Source organism: Crotalus tigris, unplaced genomic scaffold, assembly GCF_016545835.1.
Source record: "Crotalus tigris isolate CLP2741 ecotype Arizona unplaced genomic scaffold, ASM1654583v1 scf7180000023625.2024221, whole genome shotgun sequence".
In the NCBI taxonomy this organism is placed as follows: domain Eukaryota; kingdom Metazoa; phylum Chordata; class Lepidosauria; order Squamata; family Viperidae; genus Crotalus; species Crotalus tigris.
The window spans coordinates 1,239,092-1,258,769 of record NW_024100087.1 but is presented as its reverse complement, the minus strand read 5'-3'; the positions used below and the strand labels follow the sequence as shown (position 1 = coordinate 1,258,769).

The following is a 19,678-nucleotide window of genomic DNA, read 5'->3' as shown; positions in this document are numbered from 1 at the left end:
ACTTTTGTAGATTGCATTTTGGTAAATTGCAGATTGTTTATATTATCATCTGCAAAATTCAATCATATACAGCAGGGGTCTCCAACTCCTGGGCCATGGACTATTCAGAACGGGGCTGCAGAAGTGGCGGACGAGTGTGTGTATGCAACACACAAGTGCACACAACTCCCTTTATGTGAGTGGTGGGTGTGCATGTCCACTGCTTGCGCAAATAGGGCTGCTCGCATGGAACCATCCCCTCTCCTCCCCCACCAGCCTGCAAAGCTGAAGAGGTTGCTATACAGGTTCATACAACTAAATATTTGCTGTTAGGAACAAGTGCTTTTCTATAAATAGGTCTATAGGCATGAGATTTGGAAAAAGGACAATGTCATTCGCTTCTTTGGAATTCCTAGCAAATCTTGGGACTGAATAATTTTTCAGCGAGAGAGATATATATAGAATACCTGCTTATTAAGATACTTGTTGAATGCTTAATTTTATGATTGGGAAGAATAATCCTTTCAGAGATCTGTTGTAATACTACTTGAAAAAATTACTCCAGGGAAGGGAAAATGACTCATTTTCTTATAAAAGGAAAATTTAGATAACTCTTGGTTTATAGCAGAGACCAGTTTTATTGGTAAATACTAAATTAGCAAAGAAATAAGCACTGAATATTGCTAATTTTATTATACATTTATTCCAATATACAAATGAAATATAACAAAAATGCTTGTACACAAATTCTTGTGCTAAATTTAAACATAGGAAGTCTAATCACTAAAAACTTAAAACAAAAAGATTGACTTTCAGTGGTTTGGTTGCTTCATAAATAAAAGGAAGTCATATATAAGGGTAAGGGCTCTACAAGGTACATAAATGCTATGTATTTGTATAATTGCATGAACAATCATTCTCAATAACCATCATGAAGATTCCTTCTTGAACTAAAACAAATCCATAAAGTGAATTAACCATTAAAGTGATTAGATGATTTACTCCTTCAAATAGTTTTAATTATTCCATAGGGCCATTCTATAAAACATTTACTTCAATGAAAATATTTAGTTTTAAGGGCTCTCCCACCCTCAAAATAGTTTAACTTCTAAGGACATTCTCTTTTGCTTGTAGCTTTGCATATTTTCTTGCTTGGTGCTATTTTTAAGCAAAAAATACTTTATGGGCTTTGAGTTTCAAATGTGTTTAAGTATATTAACCACACTCTCCAGAATTAGTTGAATCATGCTTATTTTACTAGAAATAAAGTGTAGTATTACTATACAAAGCAGTATGAATATCAAACTTAAGCCTTAAAGTGTCAAATTACAAATTAAATATTTTCAGATAGCCACTACATTTTCTAAGTTGTTTCTGTTAGTGATCCAAATACTGTTTGAAAGTTCTTCAAGTTACAGAATTACTTCCATAATATACAGCAAACAGATTACACACTTTGTTCAAAATGTATTTGTAGGCGTTGACTCTTGTAATGCAAGCATAATTTATGTAGTTTCCTGCAGATAAATTTAAGTCCCACAACTGAAAAGGGATTTAAACCCACAAAGTTTCAAAATGATTAACAAGGTGAACTGTGGCTTTTTATGCCAGAATTGCACATAACTTTTCAAAAAGCAAGCCAATGATATATAATAGTTTGTTCTGCTATTATATAACATGGTACAGATCAAAATCATAGTCAGCCACACTATATTTTCCCAAAAGTACTCCACAAATTCAAAGGAGATAGCAGTTAAGTCTACTTTACAGTAAATATGTAGCACAAACTACTTCAGCTTTTATTATTTTTACATTGACAAAGAAATAAAAAGACCTGCATATATTAACTAAATAGAATATTTATTTTGCTTATGTTTATGCACATTTTTTATCTATCAGCTCATATTACTGGTCAGCACTGATCTAAATTTTTAACCAATTAAAAAATTATTCTCAGAGCAAAAGCTTATTTCAACAGGTCATAGAGCTGGTATATTAACCTTTTACATGGTGAAATATTCAATGTGTGGAGACTTCACAATCCATGATCCATAACCATGTTGCTCCAAGTAGGATTTCAGCAAGTATTTTGTCCCTTGATAAGATTCTGCCATAATCTAAATTTAAAAAAAATATTGAGGAATTGATAAGAAATTGGTAAGAAATTTTAACAAGAAGCCTTTTCAAGAAATGCACTTTCTGATTTTAACTGATGTAATGAATGGTTGCAACTTTTCCCTAGATCAGCATTTCTCAATGTTTGTGTGACGGCGATCCCGTCACACGGACGCGGCGCGCATGCGCGGCGCTGCCCCCATGCGTAGCGCGCATGCGCGCCGCTGCCCCGAGGGGGGGAAATGGCGGATCGCGTTGTTTGGCGACCCCCGTAAAATGGTCGTTCGACCGCAAATGGGGTCGCGACCCATAGGTTGAGAACCGCTGCCCTAGATCTTATACTGTGATTATTATGGTTTAGACTTTTTTATTCCGTGACATTTTGTTTTAAATAGAGTTAAAGAAGAGCTGTATGTCACCTGTCACATGGATGAATGATCTCAATAGTCACTCAATGGTCCTCAACTTACAACCATTCATTTAGCAACTGAAATTACAAACAACACTTAAAAAAAGGGCTTATAACCAGTTCTCACACTTATGACTATTGCAACATCCCTGTGATTACGTAATCAAAATTCTGGCATTTGGCAACTGGCATGTACTTATAACAGTTACACTGTCCTGGGACCATGATCACTATTTGTAATCTTCCCAGCCGGCTTTTGATAACCAAAGTCAATGAGGAAAGCCAGATTTGCTCAATGACTGCATGATTCACTTAACTGCAGTGATTTGCTTAACAACTGTAGCAAAAAAGGTTGCAAAATGAGGCATAGCTCACTTAGCAATGGAAATTTTGGGCTGAACTGTAATTGTAAACTGAGGACTACGTGTACATGGAGAGAAATAGTAAGCAGGATTGGAATTCATTGGATGGAAGATATAAAAAAATCCTAGGGCTGCACACTGGTCCTTTAATTGCCAAGAATGAAGCTGAGCTTCAATGTTAGTTTTTACTTTCCACAATCTATTAATCTAGTGGTTTGGGGGAGTAGGAGAAAGCCTATGCAGATCGTACAGGCAATACCAATTTTTCTATGACTGCTCGAATAGATAGCCCATATTTTAGATGTTAAATACGAGTTATCACAAAGTTTGCTTTTAGATGACAAAAGATGTATATACAATATTTATTTTCTTCTCCATTTTGTGATAAATGGAGATAAATGATAAAAAAGCACACACAATATGGGACGCTTCTCTTTACATATCCTAAATTCCTCAAGGCCACAATGAAAGACTACTCAATAACTTTTCTTTTGTTACAAGTGTAAAAAGGAAACAAGGGATAGAAAGATGGGCAGAAATTTTGAAAACAGTTATTAATTTAAATAAAAGTGGCTTGTTTTGGGTAACATGATTCCTACTTATAGACTAGGCTGTATCATGAAGTCATCCTGTGAAATTAAGACAAGATATATGCAGATTCGCTTTCCAAATCTAGTATCAATGCAGATCCATTTCTGCAACAGATCTCAAATAATGGCTATTCTCTTTGCTAATACTTAATCACACAATGATTATTACTTAGCTTTGAAGTCAATAATTCAATAGCTATAATCATACATTAGAAATTACAATACTTTTACTAGAACACATTTATATTAGCTAATGTTACCTTTGCTTCATGATAAGTTGTTGCTTTAAGTAAATCTTCTCTCTTTGATTCTTTAACCACTAACTTAAAGCGACTTAACATTGCAGCTTTGCAAAGACGACTTGCCATTGAAATACCACTTTTGAAGGGTGAACTAATTTTGAAAAAGATAGCAACAATAAGATGCATATTCCAAGAACAATTACCACTGGTTAAAACTGTAAGCTATCATTGCATAATAAAATTAAAAATTATTTTGAAAGAAGTCCCTGTCAAAATTATTTTAATATAAAATTAAAATTTATATAGTTTTTCTAAAGAACATTTGTTTATATTTTATTTAATGAACTTTATTGTAACTTTACTGACCTTTCAATGATTTTTCCATTTAATCCATCTATCACCTCCAACGATAAGTCTCCTTGCGACCAATTCACACTAAGAGACCTATTCTCCAGGTCAATCTGCACAGGGTATGCAGCAGTTGCCAAATTAATATGAGGTCTATTCACAAGGTAGAACATGGGAAGGTTTTTACTAAGTGCATCATCTATGCGCTGTTTGATGGCTATTTCTAATCCTCTTGTACTACAGCAGTTTGTGTCTCCTAAAAAAAATGAGTTTCATATAACAAATATTAAAAAGAGGATCAAAGAATTAACTTGAAAATTAATTTTACTGTCAAGATGAAGTTCTATAAAATTATAGTATACATTTACTTTTACATAGAGCAGTAAAATTTAAAGACACTGAAAACCAATACTGGCAATAAAATTCATGTTTATTATTTCAGTCGTGATTAAGACACATTTGTAACTAAATAGCAGATTCATGTATCAGTTTAAAAATATAGATCTCCTAAACCACGTGTGTCAAAACTCGCAACGTCATGTGACATGTCACAACTTTTTTGCCATGGCCGGCAATGGGGTGGGCGTGGTTTCGCTATGATGCATCCGGCCTGCGGGCCGGCAGTTTGACACCTCTGTCCTAAACCATTCATTATAAAACAAACATCAGTTAGGCCAAGGACTGCATATGAATACATATTGAAATCTGTATACTTAAGTTCTAAATGAAGATCTCATAGAATTCCAGCACTGCAATTTGTATACTTTGTTTAGAATGTCAAAACAGCTCATATTTATTGCAACTAAATGTAGCATTTAAACCTGCATTTCTTCTCTAATAAGCTTACTCTTACAAGTCATGTGAAAAAGGTAAATATCTCAGATGAACAAGCAAGACAGTACACCAGGGGTGTCAAACTCAATTTTACTGAGGGCTGCATCAACATTGCGGTTGCCCTTGGGGGGCCAGGTGGGTGTGGCCAGGGTGGGTGTGCGTGAATGGAGTGGGTGCGGCCTATTGGGTGGGCATGGCCAGCTCTACATCATTCGCATCAAGGGTGCATGTGGGGGCCTGGGAAGGAGTGGGACAAATCTGAGGGTCTCTGGCAGAAAGGGGTGGGACCAGGGCAGAGCCCATCAAGCCGGATATGTGAAGTAGGCGAGGGCCATTTGCTGGCCACTTCCAGGCGATGATGCATTTCTTCATTCCTCACAAAAGGTGACACCTCCCCAGCATGCATTCAGGGAGTGGGGCCGACGCGGCAGGGGCTGGTTCCTTGCTGTTTCCAAATGGCCTTGTGGAGCTAAGACTGAATGCATTTCAGCATAGATGGCCACCACAAAATTGTACATTGGTTCCCAGCTGGCCTGGGCCAGGGCCAAGGCAGCAGGGGCCATTCCCTGTTTCCAGGATGGCTTCGCAGGCCACATAAAACCACTTCGTGGGCCACATCCAGCCCCTGGGCCTTGTGTTTGACATGTCTGCATTACACTATTTATTTTAAAAAAAGCCAAAAGGAAGAAGTCATCTGTAAAAAATTAAGTACACCTTTTGATTCAATCGCGTGTAGAACCACCTTTAGCAGCAATAACTTGAAGTACGTTTTCTGTATGACTTTATCAGTCTCTCACCTTTTTGCGGACTTTTCTTTACATCATTGCTTCAGTTCATTGAGGTTTGTGGGCATTTGTTTATGCACGTCTCTTGAGGTCCCACCACAGCATTTCAATTGGATTGAGGTCTGGATTCTGCCTGGCCCATTAGAACACCTTGTTTTTTTTTTTTATTTTCAGCCATTCTGTTTTAGATTTGTTGGTGCACTTGGGATCATTGTCCTGATACATGACCCAATGCCAGACAGCTTTCATATTTGACTTTATAATATTTTATTATATAGAAAAGTTCATGGTCAACTCAAAAACTGTTAAGATGGCCAGGTCCTATGGCCCAAATCATCACCTTTTCCATCACAATTGACAGTTGGTACAAGATGTTTGTGCTAATATGCAATTTTTTTTTTCACCAAACATGGCACTAGCATTATGGTCAAACATCTACTTTGATCTCATCTGTCTGAAGAACAGTGTTCCAGAAGTCTTGTGATTTGTTTAGATGCAACTCTGCAAACCTAAGCCTTGCTGCCATGTTCTTTTTAGAGAGAATATGCTTTCTCTCTAAACAAACCATACTTTTTCAGTCTTTTTCTTATCGTGCTGTCATGAACTTTAAACATTTAACATGCTAACTAAAGCCTGTGGAATCTTGAGATGTAACTCTTGGATTTTTCTGCAATTTCTCTGAGCATTCCAGTCTGATCTTGGAGTGAATTTGCTAGGACATCCACTTCTGGGATTATTTGTAAAGATCTTGAATGTTTTCCACTTATAAATTATTTTCCTCACTGTAAAATGATGGAGTTTAAATTGTTTGGAAAGGGCCTTATAACCTTTCCCAGACTGATAGGCAGCAACAACTGCTTCTCTAAAAATATTGCTGATGATTTTACTCTTCAGTATTGTATTAGCACTCACTTCTATACTGGAGATCAGCAAACGTCTAACATTTCAGTTTTTATAGATCATCATCACCTCCTGATGATCAATTAATCAAGTATACTTGATTAGCAGCATCTGGCTGTTACTTAGCCTTTTCATACCTATGGAAGCAGTAAAGGTGTACCTAGTTTTTCCACATATGCCTTCTCCATTTTGGCTTTTTTAAAAAAAATAAATAAATGATGACATGGTGTAATACGTCATGTGTTGTTCATCTGACTTCGTATTTCCTACTTTTAAGAACTGCTAAGGACATTTTTACACGACCACCAGATATGATAATAAGTAGCATCCAAACATCCACATTTCCAACATTTAGGCTGTAAGTCAGGATACATACGAGACATTTTTTGTGGATCAAGGTGCCATCTGTAAAACATTTTATAAAAATTCTCCCTTAAATTCTGGGCTTGTGTAAATTTAACATTTCTCACCCAAATAGTTTCCCAAGTATCTAATAAAACTGGTTCACCAAAATTTTGTGCCCATTTAATCATACATTCTTTAACTAATTCTGCTTCTGAATCCAATTCTACTAACACCCCATAAATTCTCTTAATGTGAGTTCGTCTTTGATCTTTTACTTGTTTAAAAAAATTCTCATCTTCTCTAAGCAAACCCACATTACAATCTACCTTCCATCTATCCACAATTTGTCTATACTGAAACCATGAATATATAATATTTTCTTGTGCTAAATCTTCCAAAGATTTTAACTGCCAATTTTTACCATCCCATCTAAGTAATTGTGCATAAGAAACACTATCCATCTTAACTCCTCTCCTTATCCCCTCTATCGCATGCCATGGTATGGCCCATAATGGAATTTTAGAATCAGTCCTATAATATTTCCTCGAGACCCGAAGTAAAGAAATCCTTATGAGATTTAAAAACCCTGTCAACCTTTTTATTAAAAATTAAATAGGCATGCCATCCAAAAAGTAGATCCCAACCCTCCAAGAGGAGTATTTCTACATTTGTTAAGTTAACCCAATCACTAATTAATGTTAAAACCACAGCATCATAATACAATTTCAAGTTCGGTACCTTGAGTCCACCTCTCTCACGAGTATCTTGTATAATTTTAAGTTTTACTCTTGGTTTTTTCCCTGCCCAAATAAATTTGTTGATACCTTTCTGCCATTCATTTAAATTAACCTCATTCTTTAAAATAGGTATCATTTGAAATAAAAAAAGAAACTTTGGCAGAACATTCATTTTAATTGCCGCAATTCTTCCCAGAAGAGATAATTGCAACTTCTCCCAATTTTTCAAATCTCTTTGTATCTTAACCCACAGCTTTTCATAATTATTTTTATACAGTTTTGCATTAGAGACAGATAAAGTAACCCCCAGATATTTTACCTTATCAACAACCTCAAATTCTGTCAAATTAACCAAAGTCTGCTTATCATGATTGGTCATATTTTTGGGTAATATTTTAGTCTTATTATTGTTAATTTTAAAACCCGAAACCCGTCCATATAGATGTATCAATTGTAGTAACTCTACTACAGAATGAATAGGTTGTGATAAGGTAACCACCAAGTCATCTGCAAAGGCTCTTAATTTATATTCTTTTTTATTGACTTCTATTCCTTTTATTTGCTGTGATTCTCGAATTTTAATCAGCAATATTTCCAAAGTTAAAACAAACAGCAGTGGTAACAATGGACATCCCTGTCTAGTCCCTTTTACTATTGTAAAAACCTCTGACAAACCCCCATTAGCTATAAGTTGTGCCGTTTGTTTTTGATAAATAACACCAAGAGCTTGTAAAATTTTTCCTCCAAAATTCATTTTCTCAATTAATCTTAACATAAATTGCCAATTCAATTGATCAAAAGCTTTTTCAGCATCTAAAAATATCAATCCTGCAGAAACTTGATTATTTTTATCTAAATATTCTAATAAATTAATGATTTGTCTGACATTATTCTTCATATACCTTCCAGTTATAAAACCTGTTTGGTCTGTATGTATGACATGATGCAAAACCCTCATGAGCCTATTGGCTAAAATTTTCGCAAAAATCTTATAATCTACATTTAAAAGAGATATAGGTCTATAATTCTTTGGTAAAGTAAGGTCTTGATCTTCTTTTGAAATTAAAGATATAAAAGCTCTACCCCATGACGGGGGAATCTCTGAGCCCTGTAATATATTATTAAAAAGTTCTCTTAAAGGTTGAACCATCTCTTGTATCAAAGTTTTATAATAAATAGATGTCAAGCCATCCGTACCCGGTGCTTTACCTAATTTTAATTCTTTGATCACCATCTCAATTTCCTCATTAGTAATCAAACCATTAATTTCTTGTTTCTGATCTTCTGTTAATTTAGGGAAGTTGGCTTCATTTAAATAATTATCTATATCTAAAACCTGTACTTTAGTACTCTTATATAATTTTTGGTAATAATCTAAAAAAGATTTCTTAATCAGCTCCTTCTGATATACCAATTTACCATTATAATTTATTCTATCTATAATTCTCTGTCTCTGTTTCTTTCTCAATTGATATGCCAACCATCTCCCTGGTTTGTTAGCATTACAAAATGTATTTTGTTTCATATACAATAAGTTAGTTGCAGTTTGATCAGCCATCAACATATTAAATTGTGATTTAAGCAATTTTATAGATTCATGTAAAAATATAAAAGCCTTTTGGATTAAGATATGGTGGAATATTCAAAGAATTTTTAAAAGGAGGGTAAAATTTACCCCACAATTGTTTTTGTTAGGTATCGTTATTGATTGTGATACTAAGGAGATTACATTGATGTTAAATTTAATTACAGCCGCAAGGTTGTTAGTAGGACAATGTTGGAAGAAGGAATCTTTGCCTACTTTGCAAGAGTGGTTTCTTAAAGTTTCCTATTTGGCGGAAATGGCAAAGATTTCGGCTTTCTTGAAGGATCAATCGCAAGAGAAGTATGTTGCGGTATGGGAAAAATGGATAGATTTTATACAACATAAGTTGGATATAAAAATATTACTTAGCTTTTTAATAATTTATATTTAAAATGGAATATTTTTTCTTTTTTTTTCTTTGTTCTTTTTTCCTTTTCCTTTTTTTTCCTTTCTAAACATTTATTTTTTGTATTCATGTTTTTCTTTATATATATATTATTGTTAATTATTTTATAATTTTTCTAATTAATGTATTTAGATTTCTAACTAATGTTAGATTCATTTATGGTTTATATCTTTTTTAAGATTTTTTGATGAAATTTTAATTAAGCCTATATTCAGCTCTGGGAAGGTCGGGGGAGGGAATGGGAGGGTTGGGGAGGTGGGGGGGAAGATTGTTTTGTTTTTGTAAAATTTCAAAAATTTAATAAAAATTATCTTTGAAAAAAAAAAAGAACTGCTAAGGACAGAATGAGTTTTACTATATCCTGATGCGTAAAACTACAGTACTTTCTTTTTTACATGACTGTATATCTTTATAATATAGCACTGCTGAATTAGAAATAATTTACTTACCAAGAATTATTGTGCTAACATAAACTGGCTGAATGAAGTGACTCAGTAGGGCTCCTTGAACACCCAATACTTCCCACCTGGTCAGTTTATCACTGGTAGACATGCTGCTTATTGTGGCAATTTCAGCAGGACAAAAAGCTGTGAGATAAACCTTGCCTTCAACAACCACATGAAGACACAGTTCTTCATCAGCTTCAAATGCAGACACTGAGTTTGGATTGAGGTGTCTACAACAAATATAGATAAGAGAAATAGAAATAATATTTTAAGAGGATACAAAACACTGAAATAAAAGCTAGATTGAAAAGTATTTTATTGTTCTGCAAGAATATTTTATCAAGATATAACATATTAAGGTGTTGGACAAGGAGTACAAAAACACAAATTCTAATTCACTCTCAGCCGTAGGAATTCAATGGACAGCTTTTCGACAACCTATCTCATAGAGTGGCTTTGGGGGAGCAAAAAAATAGGAGAGTAATATTTATGCCACTTTGGGCTTTTAAGTACAGTGAGATATATAAATTAAATAAACAAAAAGTCTCAGGAATACATAATTAAAAACATGTTTATGAGGGAAATTGTGTATTTTTATGAATTCTGGTTTACCTTTAGAAAATAATACTTACAGCTTGGACTTTATCCGAGCAGATCCTTTTGGCAACTGATTCATGTAGAGAAATATTTTTACATTCAGTTTTAATGCAAGCAGGTTAGATGTTGGTTCAGTACAAAATATGGATTTGTCCATCATAGAAGGATTCTTACTGTAGTAAAGTAAAAGCTGTCTATAAAAATACCTTTAAAGAAATATTAACAATTTAGAAATTAGATATCAGGTCTTTAAAATCCTTATAAACTGCAGTTGAATTTCTATGAACTTCAACACTACTGAAGAATTATATAAATGTAACTGGGGGGAGGGGGAAGCATCATTATATACTTACCTAAGTAGAGAGCGCCTTGCAGTAACAATTGCATGACTATCATGCAACACTCTTCCATCAGGATGACTGCATTGGCTATAGTTAAATTCACCTGTTCCAATAGCTACCACTTCATATTGTGTAGCTATGGGGAAAAAAGTATTTTTTTGTGTGTGTTCAGGCTAAAAAGACTACCAATACCTAAACAGTATTATTTGTGGGAAACATGCCTACCTCTTTCAATTATGAAGGCAGCTACTGAACTGCTACAACTCTGGTACTCTGGATGCTTAGCCACCAAATTATCGAATGTTTCTCTGACAATTTGAGAAATTTTTTTATGTGCGAGATGCTGTCCCTCTAATAAAATATTTTTTAAAAAAGTAAACAAGTTTTTTTTAGCTATACTGATATAATCATTCAAGAAAAGAAAGAACATTAAAGTTTACATTCTTCAGTGCATAAATAGTAGGTAACTTGTGAATGGAAAATCATTTTCTTGAAACCTGTAGGACTTTCAACTACTTATTTTGAAAATACCAAAGTAAAATTGTACTTGGAACCCACAACCAGTTAGAGAACATTTAACATGTAGCCAGTGATCTTTATCCCTCTATCAAAAGATAATGGCCAGTTTAGACATTTGAACTACAGGTGATCCTTGCTTAATGACTCCATATTCAGGGATTGAATTTACAATGATGCTGTAGAGAGATAATTATCTCTCGACTTGTCAGCAGCAGCATCCCAATGGTTACATGACTGTAATCCACAATTACAACAGTGCAAGGTTTTGCAGTCACATGATCTCTATTTGAGACCTTCATGCAAATATTATTGCTCCATCTAGCTCCTAATGCAGATTTCTCTGCCCATAATCACAAGAGTTGTGTGAGTTTCAAATCCAGGCCAGGAATCCATTTACCCTTGAATTAGAGGGTTGGAAAGCCCCTCAAAGTCTAGATCAGGTATGTCCAACCTGTGGTTTGAATGTGACCCTGGATAGCTAGTTATACATATATACATACATACATACACACACACACACACCCATTGCTGGCAATGGGGAAAAAGTTCCGATATGTTACGCAACGTTGTGAGTGTGACATGTCTGATCTAGACTATCACACTGCCCAGATCAGAAATCTACACACTATCTCAGCCAAAAAGCTATCCATTTGAAAATTGTCAGCAAGGACATCTATGAAAGCAGGTTAAAAAAAAAAAAAAAGGCAATTGCAAACCAGACTTATTTTACTAAGGGGGAGATTTAAGAAGGATCCTTAACTAGAGGTTAACACTAAGTGGTACAGTTCCTTTCTTTAGTGAAACATAATCACTCTCTGCAACCAATCAACCAGATCTTCCTTGGCTGTCTTAATTAACAATGAAGGCAAGGATCAAGTGAGCATCAAGTTGGTCTCGTACTACAAGCCCTGATGAGGTCTTACTTACAGAAATTGAAATTTATCTGCAACACAGATAAGCAGGCACTTAATAGACTGATAATTCAATGCCATCACAGATACTGCATTACTTCATCAATAAAATGGATAAACTACGTGGATTAATTTAGATGTTTAAGAGTAAAACAGCACATTCCTACCATAATGAATCTTTGTAAAATAAGTAGATTCTGTTGTTATTTGAGGTTTGGTTGCATGTATAGTTTCAGCAAAATTTCTGACAGGACCTGCAAACATAGTAGCAGTTATAAAGATTACACCCTTCCATACTACTAAGATGAAGTGCTATCCTTGGGCCATCCCCCATCTATGCTGCTATGAAATTTTCTGTCTCATTACTGCTCCGTCCTGACTGCATTGACCCTGTTCCCAGTTAATTCAGTCAAAAGACTTCCTTCCAAGGTAATGGTTAACAAACCTTTGCTAGAATTGGGTATGTCTAGTTTAACGAAGAGAAGGACAAGGGGGGACATGATAGCAGTATTCCAATATCTCAGGGGCTGCCATAAAGAAGAGGGAATTAAGCTATTTTCCAAAGCACCTGAAGGCAGGACAAGAAGCAACGGGTGGAAACTCATCAAGGAGAGAAGCAACCTAGAACTAAGGAGAAACTTCCTGACAGTGAGAACAATTAATCAGTGGAACAGCTTGCCTCCAGAAGCAGTAAATGCTCCAACACTGGAAGTTTTTAAGAAGAGACTGGACAGCCATTTGTCCGAAATGGTGTAGGGTTTCCTGCCCGAGCAGGGGGTTGGACTAGATGACCTCCAAGGTCCCTTCCAACTTTACTACTACTACTACTATTATTATTATTATTATTATTATTATTATTATAGTGGGACTGCTCTTCAATGGCAGACGTTTAAGAGGGAAATCAGCACTTTAACATCGTATCTTAACAGCAATTTAAGATGTGCACGAAGCAATATCATATTGGCAGAAGAGAAAATGTTACCAAGGTAGATTTATAAAAATACTTGTGTAAATTATTTAAGGCAGCAGCTTCTACAAAAGATTAAATCTAGGACTCTACAATTTGATTTATGCTTCTCTTCATCTAAACCCATATGGGAGAAAAATTGAGTGCTTTCCAGATTGTTTTTTAATGATTTTATTAGTTTAATGTTTTTATTAGCTTTTGAGGGGTTATGCTACTCAGAGTCACATACTGTATATGAGATGGGTAGCTACATACATAATGTGTCCCAATAATGTAAACCTACCTACCACTGCAAGGTTAGGTAAAATTATTCTATTTGCCCTTTTCTCCAGAATCCCTAGTACTAAGTTTCAGATATAAAGAATTCCACTAAACTAGGGGTCCCCAAACCCCGGGCCATGGACTGGTACAAGAAACTGAGCCGAGCAAACTAGCTGTTATGGTTCCGGCTAATGAAACACTTCAAAGAACAAAGATGTGCGAAGCTCCATCTACGCACATGCAAGATGCAGGTAGCACATAAAACCACGTGTCCCCCCCCAGGTTGTTGGAAAAGTCTCTCTCCATAGAACCGATCCTTGACACCCAAAACGTTGGGGACTGCTGCACTAAACAGTGGGGCGATGTTACTTCTATCCCTCAAATTCCAATTGCATAGAGAGAATATCCATTTATGTTTCAAAATAAAAGCTTTACCTGGGTTTTCTAAAGCTTTTGGTTCTGCCTCTTCCAATTGCAGAAGTTCATCAAGAGCAAGCTTTGCTGCATTTGATTTTGATTCCTTTTTATTTTGGCCCAATCCAGTCTTATACTGAATGCCATCAACTACAGCACAAAAAGCAAAGTAAGTTCCCAAGAGATTTCCTTCAAAATGCAAAAAGAAAAGCAAACATTTATTTCTAGTTTCATATAAATTAACATGTTTTCATCCAGCTTTAAGCATGTTTTACTAATATCAAACTCCAGTCTACCTAGATCAGTGGTTCTCAACCTGTGGGTCGGGACCCCATTTGGGGTCGAACGACCATTTCACGGGGGTCGCCAAACAAGGCTGTCCGCCATTTTTTCCCCCTTTTCTTTGGCCACGCCCCTGGCACCCGGTGATATATAAGTGGTTGGGGGTCACCACAACATGGGGAACTGTATTATGGGGTCGCGGCATTAGAAAGGTTGAGAACCACTGACCTAGATTTAGGAAAAATAAAAAATAAAAGTTATGATTCTCAATGGATTAACATTTCTGTAATTTTCTGTCCTCATCCAAAGATGCAACCACATTGTAATTATCTTGTCAATTAACAGAATAACTGAAATGCATGTTTAAATATTCCAACATAGATTGTTGAGAGTTGTTTCACACTACCAAATAAAACCCTCTTTGTGATAAATGGGTGAAGTTAGCATCCATTTATCAATTCCTAGCATCATGTGTTATATCAGATTTCTAGATAAGAGAATTTTAGATTTTAGCTAGGTGAAGATAAGACACATCTTAATAATCTTATTTAAGTCTGGCATGCAATATCATAGTAAAAATATTGGAACAGCAATTAAAAAATCTGACTTCACAAGTAAGCCTATAGAACAATGTGAATACTTGACAGATGGCATTTAGAACAGCCATTACATATTTTTCAAATATATTATACCAGGATTTCTGAGTTTTGGAATCAAGATCTTTCATTTGCTTTCAGAGTGATTTTCTATAGTTTAATTCAGAAAATACATTAACTACGGTTGGTTAATTCAGGAGTGCCTCTGTAGTAATTGGGATCAATTTTTATTTTCTTTTACTGGAAGTTTAAAAAGTGCAGTAAGTATTTTAAGCCTTGCAGAAGCTTAAGGCACCTCTAATTTTTCCCCCTTTCACCATTTGCAGTGTTAAAGCACTGGATTAGAAACTGGGAGACCATGGGTTCTATTCCTCCCTTATGCATGGGAGCTGACTGGGTGACTTTGGACCAGTCTTTATCAACCCAACCCATCTCATCAGATTGTTGTTGTGGGGAAAAAAGTAGAAAGCAGGAACATTATGTACAACACTTTGAGTTGTACAAGTATAGGCTGGATCTAATAAATATAAATTACATACTGTGGTTTGTCTCCAGATCTTATACAGTAGATTGTATGAATTACTACCTTTGGAAAAGAACCAAAAAGGGCCAAAACTGGAGCCATCATGACATCTTCAGTTAAGCCTTCCTTAATGCTGGTATAAATATGCAGTCCCCAGCTGAAAAGAATTTCCCACCAGTGTGCCAAACACACTTTAGTTTAATTTCTTGCACTACACTGAGGAAAAACCACAAGTTAACAAGCAGTGGAGTTCTATATGCAGCATATTTACCAGCGTTTCCTATGGTTTTCTGATATACATAATACATATTTCAATATCCAACTATTAGAACACTGCAGATAATTTACAATTAAAAAACTAACCTGTTGCCACAGTTTCCTTTAATTCAAGCTGTACACGCTGCATTTGTGCAAACTGATGCAAAGCTGAGACTGGGTTGATCTCTCCTCGCTTGTATTTTGTAATAAATTCCTTTGGAATTTTCTTGGGAGGAAGTGAAGTAATTGGAATTACAGGCACAGTTTTAGTATATTGATAGTCATGACCTAAAGTGCATTGGTAAATAGTAGGAAAAAAGAACTAATGTGAATTATAGCATTTACTTGATCTGAAACACAGTAATGTCCTTCACTGTTATTATTTGTATTTCTTCCCTTCCAAAAATTCCTCTTTAGAGGCAATTTACAAATAAGACTTTTTGTGCATTTATTCCATTTTATTCTTGATCTGCCCCTTTAAGAACCTGTACAGGGAAGGATAGAACTGTTAATAGTTATTTTAAAAATACCAATATATGTTTATCTAGATAAATACCATATGAGAAAATCAGTAACTAGTAAGAAAAGAGATTATATAATTATATCTACAACATAATGGAATGCTTGGGGTATTCTGAACTATAAATGTATTAATCTGTATAACTGGAGCAACATCCAAAAACAACAGATCAAACAAGAGTTGTGCCAAAGATTTGTCAACCTGTATCAATGGCTAATATCAGATGGATACATCATATTCAAAGAACTCTGTTAATGAACATTGTCTGCAATAAGATATAGAAGTAACTGCTACCAAATCTAATTGTCATACTAGTATATGTGTAGCCAAATTACCAACTGTACAGATTGAAAATGTAAATCTCACAACAGTACAAGCTCTTGTAACTGATAACATGGAAGTTGCACTGAAAATATTAAATATAATTGTATTGTCTCATATTCTGGTAAGAGACCTAAATGGGAATACTGTACAATAATAACTGTAAAGTTATTGTGAAACTATTCAACAATTAATATCTTGCTAATTAAATTTTGAAGGTTCTACGAAGAGAACCATAGAAAAGAGAATAGATGTAATGCCAGGAAATTAGCACTACAGTTACCATTCCTTTTTAGTTCTTTTTTAAAATAATGATTAGCAGTGTGCTACAACAAATGATTATGTACTCCAAATTACACAGCAATCAAAACCAGATGTTTTCACTCAATGTTTTATTTTATTCAAAACATTAAAATACAGTTTCCAAAAACAGAATACAAAAACAAAACAAAGGAAAGCAACACTACACCAAAAAGTTCATAAACCAGACAAAACAAACATATACATAAATTGGGAGCAGACTTAAAACTGGTCAATGGCAAAGAATATACTTTCTTTCACATGGTTGGAGCTATACTGCAACACTTGAGAGTTGTCACCAGGATCCTAACCATTCCAACAAGAGTAGCATCTTATGAAGACAATTTCATGGTTTTCAGCCCAATGAAGATTTTTTTTAAAGAAAGCTAAAAAATATCAAACATACTGTATACACTGCCAAGTAAAAAATGTCTTGCCTCAAGATAATTTATTTCAAAAAGAACAGTTAGGCCCGTGCAATGTGAGAAGTTACTCTTGCCCATGAAATCACCCTTAAATGAAAAAGAGTGATTTGAATAGTCCAATGGTTACCTTAGATTCAAATGGAGTAGAGATTTGTTCTGAAAGTGAAAAGAATATCCGAATACTGACCTCAGAAAAAAATAAGGAAAAAAATGGAGTTTCCCACTGCTATACTATAGTTGTATACTGCAACTACATCTTGCTTTGCTCACTATACCAGCATTTCTCAATCTTGGTTACTTGAAGTGTGGATGTCAACTCCCAGAATTCCCCAGTTATTTTAAAAATTCTAGTATTTTACTCCAAATAGTGTTTATTTTAATGTTCTAAAATGTCAACATACTAATTTTGCTGTGGTCATTAAATGTTGGAAAGGGAACACTTTTGCTAATTATTAGCAAAATTATTTGAATCAGATGCTTTTATTGAACAAGGCTATCCAATTTTGCAAAAACGTTATTAGAGGAATAAAATAATTAAGAAGTGTTTTAAACTGCAAATAAGTTAATCTATTAAAGCAAAAGGAACCAGGCCTCATTACATTTACATACCAGCACCTGTATTAAGGTATTACCTTTTAAGGATGAGAATCGACATCCAAAGACAGGACTAGGCACATATCCATAGTTTAATCATAGTCCTAGTTTATATATATATTTACTACAATTTTTTTTAGAATGCTTTAAGTACTACCAAACTCCTAATTCTTTAGTGTTGATAGACAACGTAATAGGAAAAGCCATCATTCAAAACCAATACCTGTAATAGGGGTCACCTTAGATGCCAAGTTTGATACACTGGATGTTTCTGGGATTAAAAACACCGGTTTAGCATTCTCTGCTTGCCGAAACAAACCACTGTGAGACGAAGACGGGGCAGAAGGTTGAGATGGCTGGGCAGGCAAGTTCTTCTTCAACATTTGAGCAAAACTAGGTACCCTAGAAACCCAGTCATTTGCCATCTTTTCTCACCTAAAACCAAGTCGAAACAACAAAGAGCATTATTTATCAGCAGGGCATTCTGGCGTCAATATGGCGGTCTTCTGAGTGTCCGTCCCGCAATTGGGAGAAGGGGCAGCGGAGAAAACGTGTCTCCCTTAGGAAACGAAGGAGGCCACTAACCCTTAGCCCACCCAAGGAGCTCCAACGGAAACTCCGCCTTCGGGAGAAACTACACGAAGTTGAAAAGAAAGCGCGGGACCGAACCTCCCGAGTTCTAGAATCCCACGCGGGAAAACGCCGCCTTCGCCCGCTTTTAAAGCTGCCGATCACGTGATTCACACTTATCCTCCTCCTCCTCCTCCGCCCGACGCTTTAACGGTTCTTGGGCGGCGGCTCGCTGGTTGGGATGCCTCGTAGAAACGAGCGGTTTGGTGGAACACGTGCCCTCCTCCTGATCATTTGCAAAGGAAAGGAGGATTTTATCTGACCGTCCCTTTTTAGAGTAAGGGTTGCCGCCCGCTTTAAGAAGTTGGATGAATACGGAGGATTTAGGGGAGGGAGCTCTGAAGGTTCTTTATTCCGCGGCCGAATTAGTGGAAAAAACTACACCCGCTGGATCTAATGTGGCTTCGCTCAGCTTTGCCGCATTACCGAATGTGACTGGCCCGAATGTAACTTTCCAGCCTCCGCTATGCAGAATAATGAATATACATGTTCGTTCTTTGACGAAGTGCCCAAATTAATGGACCAGGGAAAATGCTGTGGACATAGTATACTTGGATTTCAATAAGGCATTCAGCGAAGTAGACCAGAACCTACTTTTGATAGGCTAGGAAAATGTGAAATAGACAAAACTGTACTCAACGAGTAAGTACGTGGAAGGAAGTAGGCAGCAGGGTACACCAACGTACTCTTTTAGGCCCAGTACTCTTCAATATATTCAGAAACGGTTTAAATAGGGGGATAGAAGGGGCACTCATCCAATTTTTGGATGACACTAAGCTGGCAGGAGTAGCCAACACCCCAGGATTCCAATGCAGATAGATAGAGATTACATAGACAGATAAGATAGATAGATTAAAGAAAGAGAAAGAAAGAAAGAAGTTACAGGGTCTCCTCCTCAAGCAGTAGGTTGGACTAGAAGACCTCCAAGGTTCCTCCCAACTCTTATTCTGTAAAGAGGAAACCTTGCTTTTTAAATTGTACCTCCATTTTTTTCCTGAACAATACTCAATTATTTGTAAATATGTTACTAATTTACATTGAATTTAGGAGGAATATGTGTAGTTCAACTTAATCCTTTTCACTCAACTTAAAACTATGTGTGTGATCAAGATATTCCAAAATAAATGGAGATGTAT

General features: G+C 35.6%; 1 protein-coding gene across 5 annotated transcripts; it reads right to left on the bottom strand.

Annotated features, from left to right (window-relative positions):
• Window positions 1-645: 645 nt before the first annotated feature.
• On the bottom strand, window positions 646-19,201 carry ADAD1 (adenosine deaminase domain containing 1). 5 transcript variants are annotated; one of them, XM_039320231.1, is made up of 12 exons: window positions 18,582-19,201; window positions 18,136-18,347; window positions 15,858-16,040; window positions 14,115-14,282; window positions 12,619-12,705; window positions 11,247-11,372; window positions 11,034-11,157; window positions 10,716-10,886; window positions 10,087-10,313; window positions 4,064-4,301; window positions 3,716-3,848; window positions 646-2,096 (listed from the first exon to the last, which is right to left on the bottom strand). In XM_039320231.1, exons 2-12 carry the CDS (start codon window positions 18,335-18,337, stop codon window positions 1,983-1,985), a joined length of 1,773 nt encoding a protein of 590 aa, XP_039176165.1. In that variant the 5' UTR covers window positions 18,338-18,347; window positions 18,582-19,201; the 3' UTR covers window positions 646-1,982. The 5 variants fall into 5 exon arrangements, with proteins under 5 accessions (XP_039176165.1, XP_039176163.1, XP_039176166.1 ...); XM_039320229.1 differs by having other exon boundaries at window positions 18,498-19,200; XM_039320232.1 differs by lacking the exon at window positions 12,619-12,705 and having other exon boundaries at window positions 18,498-19,200.
• Window positions 19,202-19,678: the final 477 nt, after the last annotated feature.